This window comes from Artemia franciscana, chromosome 12 (genome assembly GCF_032884065.1).
Source record: "Artemia franciscana chromosome 12, ASM3288406v1, whole genome shotgun sequence".
Lineage (NCBI taxonomy): Eukaryota > Metazoa > Arthropoda > Branchiopoda > Anostraca > Artemiidae > Artemia > Artemia franciscana.
The window spans coordinates 37,096,080-37,107,054 of record NC_088874.1 but is presented as its reverse complement, the minus strand read 5'-3'; the positions used below and the strand labels follow the sequence as shown (position 1 = coordinate 37,107,054).

The 10,975-nt window shown below is 33.4% G+C and overlaps 1 protein-coding gene across 1 annotated transcript in view; it reads right to left on the bottom strand.

Annotated features, from left to right (window-relative positions):
* Window positions 1–7,719: 7,719 nt before the first annotated feature.
* The window catches only part of LOC136034071 (charged multivesicular body protein 1a-like), a 39,014-nt gene continuing 35,758 nt past the window's right edge, over window positions 7,720–10,975 (bottom strand). Inside the window, exon 5 of the mRNA XM_065715189.1 lies at window positions 7,720–7,847. Coding sequence (XP_065571261.1) covers window positions 7,826–7,847 — 22 coding nt within the window. The 3' untranslated portion in view covers window positions 7,720–7,825. The remainder of the gene's footprint in view (window positions 7,848–10,975) is intronic.

The following is a 10,975-nucleotide window of genomic DNA, read 5'->3' as shown; positions in this document are numbered from 1 at the left end:
TTCCCTGAAGAATTTGATATGTTAAGCTGAAGAGAAGTATATTATTAACCTGAAAAGAGAATATGCATTAGGCTGAAAAAGATTAAGATTAATCTAAGGATCAGGGGTCCTCAAATCTCCCTCTCCGGGTAATTTTCGACAGTAAAATGTTTTTTTCAACATTAGAAAATAGGATGTTAAAAACACCATATTTTCAAAACACTACTAATCGCTGAATGGATTAAGTTTAGAATCAGCAAAATCCAACCAGTTCCCCCTTTATTAGCCCGAAAGGAATGTCTTATTTTTAGCTATTGCTGTCTTAAGAGCGAGGGGATTTTCAACTCCCCTCATAATTATCGAAAGGACCACTATATTAAGATAAAAAGAATGCGTTACTTCTTATACATGGGGCATAGCATGGTGGTTCCAATAGATTGAGAAATTTATCTCGCATAAAAATTTAGTTCTTATCACTAAAGGATGGTGAAAAGTCCCTCAAAGCCCCCTTAGAAACTATCATGAGGGCCCTTTAATTAGGCTGAAAAGAAACTTATTTTTAGAGCCAACAGGATCCTACCTATTTGCAAATACCAAAAAAAAAATTACGATAAATATCGGTACTTGAACTATCATCGGCATTTTGTATCGCGATAATGTTCTCTTCATGTTGGAGAACATTATCCTTATTCCCCCTGTTTTGTTGCGGGGCCATGGAAGAGCCGGCATTCTCGCCATAAATGGTGGCCACTGGTCTAGAATGGTCTCGAAGGATCAGCAGTAGGGGGTCACATCTTCACTTGCCCTCACCTTCTTTGCGGGCGGGGAGTATTGGTCCGAATTTTCAGCAAATAGAAATAAATTTGTGTTTCTCATGTAGTAAAAAAATATACATCTTCATTTCAATATGTCCCCCATTAAATTTAAATTAATTAATTGTTTTAGTTTTTCATATGAATCATCACCCTTTGCCCTCATACCCCAGGCACCTGCTTACTTCCCCCCTTATTTATCTTTGTCAGAAGACTTTCGACAAATCTATATCTAATCTCTACCCTAAATTGTAAACTTTCGAAGTAGTTTTACAATCCACGAAGATAAACATGAAAATTATAAAAGGCGATGAAATAATGAAAGATACACCATCCTTCTACCAGAGAATTTTAGTGAGGCTAAAAATCTCGAGGGGCAAGAATTCAAAATCCAGATCACAATGCAGCAATCAGTTAAGAATACATGGTTTTGTTTCTACCCCCAAGTACATTGATTTGCAGTTACTTCATTAGAGAATGATAAAACGGACCTGCTATGTGCTTGAAAATAGCTTCCTATTACAAGTATGTAGACCCGCCTCTGAAAGTCTCATTTCCCCCAACCTAACCCCTTTTCAAGATAGTGAAAAGTAGCTAAACTATATTTTTTAGAATTAGGATACTCTGTTTATAAGAAGCGATATTTTATGAGAAAAATGTATAATAATAGACTGCCCTAGAGGGTAAAGCCACACAATAAACAAACCTTTAGTCTGAAACCTAGGGTTACACCTGGCCTTATTAAGGGGGGAGGGTCACCTAATAATTCATTATTGTAGTCAAAATATTCCCCGTTTACATATTCTTTCTTTACTATAGGGATAAATATTACCCGCACCTTGATTTAATGCATTGATAAGTTACATTTAAGTGACCATGTCAACCTAAAATTCAATTTCACCTTCTCTTAATTTTCATGAAAATAAATATACTTTTTTCTGTTGAAATTTCACTCCCTTTTCAGAATTAGAATTTGGCGCACAATGAAGGTGTTATAAGCGCTCTTTTTTCGGCAATAATAGCTTATGCTAACTGGTTAAATTGAAGCTACTTAACATCAAAAAAATCAGGGATTTAATGTGAATATAACCCATCAATTTGATCAGAAAGAAGCATTTTTGTTTGTGAACTGTTTGCCGAGATTAAGGCTGAATATAGGATTTAATTTAGCAGACAAAGCGATCCCACCGTTTGTAATTAACACAAGACCAGCTGTTCACTGGAAGGTAAGCCTTTTAGGTGACTGGTGGTATAATTAAGTGTTTAATCCATGCAGCTGGAATTTTATGGAATTTTAACTCTTCTACTAAAATATGCATCAATAAGCAAGGGACATTTTTGAAATAGCAGACAGGAAAAAACATATATTTTGACGAATAAAAATTTGATTATTATACCTCTGATAAAACTTTTTTATGAAGAAGGGGGTTTTTAGTTGTTCGTCCAATATAGAGTTATATTAGCTCAAATCTGGGTATTACCACTTTATTTTTGGGATGGAGGAGGGGGTATATACATAGAGACTCATCAGCATATAGGAAGAAATCCAATTTTTTTCCAAATTTCCATAGTCATCCATTTTTTAAAGATTCGTGTCACTTTCCAGACCTTATGCAAGAGGAAGCTCGTCCGAGAACGGGTTTTATACCCCAGGAATACAAGGAATTACCCAGTTCTGTTAGATAATAATGGTAGATGGTAATAAGCTTAACTAGGCTATTGATGCCAGGTGATTGATTTTCTTCGAACGATAATTTCAACAGGACCTGTGCCTTTCACCATCCGGTTCAAATTCAAATCTCTTGCCAGAAAATAAAATTACTAAATAAACAGAACTAAAATCGCTGAAAAACACTAATAATGAGCCAAACCTATAATTACTGTTGTGACATGGCCCAAATTTTGGTAGAAGTATTTATAGCCGCTATTTTATTAGATCTTAAAAAGATTCGGCTTATAGGAGAGGGGTGAAATTTTTTGCGAGTTTTCAGTCTATGGGTAATGGGTTCCCAAATTTCGTTAATGCGGAATTCACCATTGTCTTTATTGATGCCTGATTTTTTTTTAGCAATTTCCAGAGATTCTCTGATTTTTTGCTTTAAGACTTGTGGGACAATAGCAGTAAATCGGGCCTGGTAGAACGTAACCGAGTCTCCCTCCATGCCTCTACCAGAATTCGCCATCAATGCCTCTACCAAAATTTCGGCCATGTCACAACAATAATTCCAGGTTTGGCTAATTATTAGTGTATTTCAGTGATTTTAGTTTCATTAATTGACTGATTTTATTTTCTGGCAAGAGATTTGAATTTGAGCCTGATGATGACAGGTACAGGTCCTGTCGAAATTATAGTTTGAAGAAAATCAATCAAAGAACTTACAAACCTTGACAAAAATGTAGGAAAATATTGTGAAATTAAGATTTTTCCAGTTGGTAAGACATTGAATGTGGCTGGATCATTAATTTGCGACATATTGTATAAGAAAAATCTAAAAGAACTAACAATTTAAGGTTCGTTTGGAATTAACACTTTCGGTGTAATGTTTCGACAAAAGGTCGCATATAAAAAAAAGAAACTTCAGACCCAAGAAGTAAAGCTTCCTTTCCATGGAACAACAAGAACAAACCAAGAGAAAAATTTTTACTTGTTTGTATGTTCACTTCACGGAATTCGAATCGAACTAGACAAAAAAATTGTGTAGCAAAAAAAGAAGATTCGTCATTCGAACGAATCTCAGAATCTGCCGATCTTAGTTGCGAAATCAAAGTGGAATTTGGACTGCAATGGACAATCCCTCCCTTGTAATTTCAACTAATAATTTAATCTTATTTTAAATAATTTAAAGTAGGCATTTAAAACTTAGCATAACTACTTTCGGCCTTCAAACTGGAAAAAAAACCATATTGGAAAGAATATGAAAATAAGATGATCTGATGTATTGCTTTTTCTTCAAAAAAAAAGTTTTTCAAGTTTAAAAACTTTACACTACTTAGGTTCTTCAACGCGGCTGAAGAAATCATGAGCTCTGCAAAAGAGTTTTCTTATATTTACAATTTCAGAAAACAAAGCTCACGGTAGAATCTGCCATCTTCATTAGAAATCTCTTGGCGACGCTTGTGATGTCATTTTTACCTTTTCTCTCCCTGAACTCGGCATGTATTTAAAGGATATATTTTATGGTACATGTGAAAACATTTCTGCATTTAGAGGCGCACTATATCCCGAAGATAAGTAAACAATCATATTAAAATGTGACAAAATCTGAAATAAAGTATTTTAAAATTCTTGCTAAAAACGAAAAGAAATCACCAAAATATTTATTGTTCCATTGCTTAATTATGTAAAAGGTGAAGAAACTATCGACTGCATTTCCATGCTCTTTCAAAACATGCCTACAGCTTATTTCGCAAACTTTATTTTAAGGTCTTAAAACAACCCTTAACGTGACGCCTTGTTCTTTCTCAGGACATGGTTACTATAAATTATGAAAAATACTTTAAAAGAATTATAAATACTATCTCATCTTATTTCTAAAAGTACATTACTTTGCTTCACCCCCCTCCCCTCCCTTCCCCCGACTGGATAAAAACACATTCCGTTGTACATACACTAAGCACAAGAATCATTTGTGAGATTTTATTGTTCACATAATTCATAATTGTGATTTTTACATTAGAAAAAAACATAGCTAAGTATAAAATATCAAGCATAAATAGTCTTTTTACAAAACTCGTTTCAAGTAGTTTCATAATGCCTAGAGTAAGTAAAGAGATTAATGCCAAGAATGCAAATGACTTACTATTCGTATTTTCTGGATATTATTCATCCAAAATCACATAGCGGGTAAGTTAATACACTTAACCTTTTAAATCCAAAAATACGATTGTTTTGGTTGTGAGGAGACTATTTTGGTTCCTGGGAGGAAATATCGGTGACGATTTCTCAGGCAAGGGAGGTTTCGGGGGAATTTAAAAGGGACTTCATAGCAGAAGGAAATTTTCCACATGGGGAGGAATTTTTCGTAAGAAGGACCTCTGCCATATGAAGTTGCTCTAGGGGAGAAAAATAGGAAAATATACTGAACCCTTCCAGATCTTTGTTATTGACAACTGGGGCTACGGGGTCTTGGCATTCCTACAGTAATATCCATTAGACCTTTTGACTATACTGAACAAAATCACTTTTCGAAATTTTTATCAGTGTTGAGGGCATTTAAATAAGAGATAGGGAGCTAGTTTCACACCGACCACCCTCTAATATCTTCTTTAATATGCTCTGAGTGTTTCAATTTAATATCCACAGCCGTTCCTTAGATATTGCATATACTCCCTTTCGACATCCCCCTCAACATTTCTTGAAAGTTCCACTTTACCAGCCTAAGTCTCTGAAAAATTCCAAAAAGCTTATTTTTCAGTAAAGCACAAGTTTTTGGAATTCTACATTTGTTAGGCGACTCGTTTGATTTTAAAGTTAACGTTATAGTTTTTTTCATTAATCCTTTCTTCGGCTCATTTTCGGAGAAATTTAATTGACTTTAATACAAAATTGACATCTTGAATAGCCAAGTAGGCAATCTATGTAGGCTCATCCTAACTCATCAGATCAAAACATCATAAATTGTCGGAAACACAAAAGTTAAAGAGAAATTTGCAGGCATTCTTTTTATTTTGAATTTTAAAACAAAGTGCTCCTTAATTTGGACGATCTTTTAAAGTTAAGTACAAGTTCAAATGAGTACACAGCAGACACTAAAAGATAGGAAAATATTCCCAGAACGACATCTACAGTCATTGTTGGGACTACAGAGGAAATGGCTTCCTTGTTAAACTGTTCGGTTTAACTGGTCCGTTTAACAGCTCACAAGTGCACAAATCATTGTGCACAAATCATTGAATCCTCGCAGCTACCATCACCATATACTTTCTTTGTACCTTTGTTAAAGTGACTCCGAATGGTCTAGTATGAAGCAGCTAAAAATCTTACGCAAGGAATAACCTGAATTTAGCTTTAGTGCCGTGTTACTACTCAAGGTTGCAAGGTCATGAGCAATCAAGGTCAAAGTCAAGGTCCAATACAACTACAGAAGAGAGAATAATGAGGACTTTTTTCCCCAAGACAGTGAACCAACAATACCTATTTGAATATTTCGGCCCTATATCTAAGGGCCGTCTTCAGCAAAGAAACGACCCTTATATATAGGGCCGAAATATTCAAATAGGTTTTGTTGGTTCACTGTCTTGGGGAAAAAATTCCTCATTATTCTCTCTTCTGTAGCTGTATTATGGAAAGCAGTGTGGTCTTCGTCATTATTTAAAGTCAAGGTCATGAGCAGTATGCATGTTCAACATTCATTTTTGATGTTCTAGTTCGCTTTCGTTCTTTACTTCGTTTTCCAAAGCATTTGGTGTTTGGACCTGATCCGACACCAATTGTTGGTTTTTTGGAATCTAACGTTACAAAATTCTCACGTTACTGCAGCACCAAGCCCCTACCAGGCAACATGGCTTCGAACAAGCCTTCTCTATCCAAATTAATCAAAACTTCACTCTTTACTCACTTCAACAAATTTTCGATTTCTTTTAAATTCTTTCTCGGGGAATTCTGCTACTCCGTTTTGTTTGACCTTAAATAAATGACTGTAAAGTATAATGGCTGAAAAAGTTAAATAGATTCAACTCTGTCATCATCGGTCCATAAAACATGACCTTTCCGTCTAAACCTTTCATGCATTATAGCCTTAGAAAAAGTTATCGAACCACATTTTCCATATATGTGGTCAGTCAAATGAGTGTCTAAAATTATCCTTAAATAAATCAAACTAACCTGAATTGAATTATGGTGTCTTTTGTCACTCATACATGGTTACGATATTCATTTTCAAGTTGTGCTAGTAGTGTTTAACGTTTAAGCCGAGCGATAAGCTAACTATTAGTAACTTAGACCTACTGCTTCTACAACTACCAACTCAATTTAGCGCCAAATCATCTGATGGCAACGCAGCTGTGCACCCTCCCACTCCATAGAAATCTATTTAGAGATTACCCGTTTACCCGTTCCAGAGAATAATTTATTTTCTCTAAATTCTTTTCTTATGATTTGCAACAACCCTGTTCAAGGAAATTGAACCCAGGTCAATAGGCAAAAGTACAATCTTTAGCAATAGATCATTTCACCTGTAATACTTGGCCTACCCATCTTAACCTGTTATCATTCCGCATGGCCCGGCCATTTTAACCCATATGTCATCAAAGCGGTGCAAAAAAGGATCGCATCATCATTTTACGCCTTACTGTTTAATATTGCTATTACTTTATGCCATATGGCTTATTTTTATTGGTTTTCTATTATATATATATAAATATATATATATATATATATATATATATATATATATATATATATATATATATATATATATATATATATATATATATATATATATATATGTATGTATATATATATAATTTTTTATGGCTTATTGTTTAATATACAGTCAGTCAAAGGAATATATGAGATCATACTTAGAAACATCCCTGGAAAACAAGAAAAACCCTTTTGCAGAGAATGAACATCTTCCCAAGGCGCCATTCATCCTATCCAAGTGCCAACGTTCCAGACCATGCTCAGACAACAAATGAACAAACCCAGACAAATAAATGGTTCATAAAACGTAAAGACTACATGAAAACCAAAGAATTATCAAATTATTGTACACCTTGAATGTATTAAACCCACACAAAAACTCACGCACTTCCCGTATACTAGGCTAATACAGGTCAAATAACCTTGCAAAAGCATAGTTTGTCTTAGAGTATTGTACTGGACGATATACAGGCTCACCGGAAGTGCTGATACGCTGATGAAATACCGTGCATTCAATTCTAAGCCCAGTTCTTCATTTCTAAGGGAACAGGCTGAAAATGTGACTTAAATCATTACATTATATTTAACATATAATAGAAAAGAAGCGACAAAACAATTTAAACAAACTCCAATCAAATCATATAAAAAAAAAACACTATTTCTTAAGCCATCACTCGCGTAGAGCAGCCAACCTGAAAATAAAAACAAAACGAGAAATAGAATATAATTACTCCCTTATACAGTAAAGCACTAAACACAATAACTGCAACGTCATACCCACAGTTTGAAGAAAATAAATACTGTTTAGCTTGAATATAATTGGTGATGCCCCCAATTACGAATTATCCACTTAGATTTACTATTATTTATTATTTATAATCCATGGACAGGCAGTCATGTCGTCAATAAGTATAAGTCGTCATTTACCAAACAATAGAAACAATAAAGACAAATAATTCAGAGGCAACAACCCAACACAAGGGCTCATCAGGAGAATACACTTGCCTATAGGGTTTCGCCACATTAAATTCTCTACCCAGCCAAGTGTTGTGGCTACCACAGAATATCCATGGCATCCCCGTGTCAGGTATCACCCCCAAAATACATGCCTATGAAAAAAAAAAAAAAAAAAAAAACAGCAAATGTAAAACAACCAAGTAACACCAAAACAAGCTTATCCTGTTAATATATCCCTCTTTTTAGCAACAATAGGTAAACTAAATATGATAAATTTTACCAAATCACAAATATTAACACATTGCAAAAAACTTGAATGAACTAAACAATTATAGAATTCATCTTTACCATGTGGCTATTTTTAAAAAAAAATCCGCTCTATTAGAAACACAATTCAAAATAAATGGCGCTGCGTCATCATTTCTCGAACCTCCGAAATTAGTTGAAAATTTCTTTAAGTATTTCCAGATAATTCTTTTGATATTTATTTAAAAGTTCGTTATATCGAAAACTAAATTTTTTAAATTGCCAAGTTAATTTATTTGCAGTAAAACCTCTTGATATCAATTTTTGGCGTAAGATTTTATATCTATTTTTAAAATCAATATAATTACTACAAATTCTTGCATAACGAAGTAACTGTGAGAAAAACGCCGAATATGTGATATTTGAGTGTATATTACTTTCAGGGAATGGGAAACTAATCACTTCAAAATCAAAATCATCCGTTTTATTATACATTTTAAAACTTAATTTATTATTATCACAAATATTAATATTTAAATCTAAGAAATGATCTTCATGACCAGCGCCATGACTAGGTTCAAGAGTAAGCTCTGATGGATATATATATTTTTTGAAATATCAATGAAATCCTTACAATTTAAGACCAAAATATCATCTAAATATATTTTATTATTTGACAAAATATGTTTTAAATTATTTGGATTATTCTTATCCATCATATATTTATATTCTAGTTGACTTAAAAACAAGTCAGCTATAAATGGGCTGGCATTCCCCCCATGGAAATTCCCACGATTTGCTTGTACAAATCACCACCAAATCTATCTTCTATATATATAAAAATAAGTTGTCTGTGGATGGATGGATGGATGTGTCAGGTGACGTCACCTGAAAAAACTGGATCAGGTGACGTCAAAACTGAAAAAACTAAAAAAAGGCAAAAACTACAAAAAAAACTAAAAACTAATAAAAAAAATAAAAAAGCTAAAAAACTAAAAAAACTATAAAGGTAAAAACCAACAAAAAACTAAAAAAAAAACTGAAAAAACTAAAAAAAGGCAAAAACTACAAAAAAAACTAAAAACTAATAAAAAAAGTAAAAAAGCTAAAAAACTAAAAAAAACTAAAAAAAGGTAAAAAACTAAAAAAAATGAAAAATAAAAAAAAATAAAAAAAAGGAAAAAACTGAAAAATAAGCTAAAATAAAGGTAAAAACCAATAAAAAACTAAAAAAAAAAAGGAAAAAACTAATAAATGACGACACTCAAAGAGAAAAAAAAGGCAAAAACTACAAAAAAAACTAAAAACTAATAAAAAAAATAAAAAAGCTAAAAAACTAAAAAAACTAAAAAAAGGCAAAAACTACAAAAAAAACTAAAAACTAATAAAAAAGCTAAAAAACTAAAAAAACTAAAAAAAAGGCAAAAACTACAAAAAAACTAAAAACTAATAAAAAAAATAAAAAAGCTAAAAAACTAAAAAAAACTAAAAAAACTAAAAAAAGGTAAAAAACTAAAAAAACTAAAAACTAAAAAAAACTAAAAAAGGTAAAAACTAAAAGAACTAAAAAAGAAAAAAATAAATGACGACACTCAAAGAGAAAGCGACCAGGACAAAAGGAATGTTCGATTAGCAATCAACAAAGCACCGGGACACAGGGAGTATAAATGACGACCCGGGGGAAACAGGGGGATATAAATGACGACCGGGACAAAAAAACTAAAAAGAAAAAAAAACTAAAAACTAATAAAAAAACTAAAAAATCTAAAAATCTAAATAAGCTAAAAAAGAAAAAAAAAGGAAAAAAATAAAGGAGAAAAACAAAACTAAAAAACGAATGTATATACAGACCGGGACACCGGGATACAAATGACGACCGGGACCCGGGACACAGGGAATATAAATGACGACCGGGACACAGGGACACAACTCCGGTACACCGGGATACAAATGACGACCGGGACACAGGGAATATAAATGACGACCGGGACACAGGGACACAACTACAACGGGGACACCGGGGGAAACAGGGGGATATAAATGACGACCGGGACAAAAAAACTAAAAAGAAAAAAAAACTAAAAACTAATAAAAAAACTAAAAAATCTAAAAATCTAAATAAGCTAAAAAAGAAAAAAAAAGGAAAAAAATAAAGGAGAAAAACAAAACTAAAAAACGAATGTATATACAGACCGGGACACCGGGATACAAATGACGACCGGGACCCGGGACACAGGGAATATAAATGACGACCGGGACACAGGGACACAACTACAACGGGGACACCGGGGGAAACAGGGGGATGTAAATGACGACCGGGACACCGGGACAGGGAATGGTCGATTAGCAATCACCATCAACAAAGCTCAAGGGCAATCATTAGAATCATGAGGTATAGATCTGAATACAGATTGTTTTCCCATGGACCATTATATGTTGCATGTTCAAGAGTCGGTAAACCTGACAATCTATTTATATGCAAAGACAATGGGACAGCAAAGAATGTTGTATATTCGCAAGTTTTACGTAGTTAAAACCATATATATATATCTATCTATATTCACAGGTGGGACATAGGGACACAACTACAATGGCGCGTAACTATTATGGCGCGTAA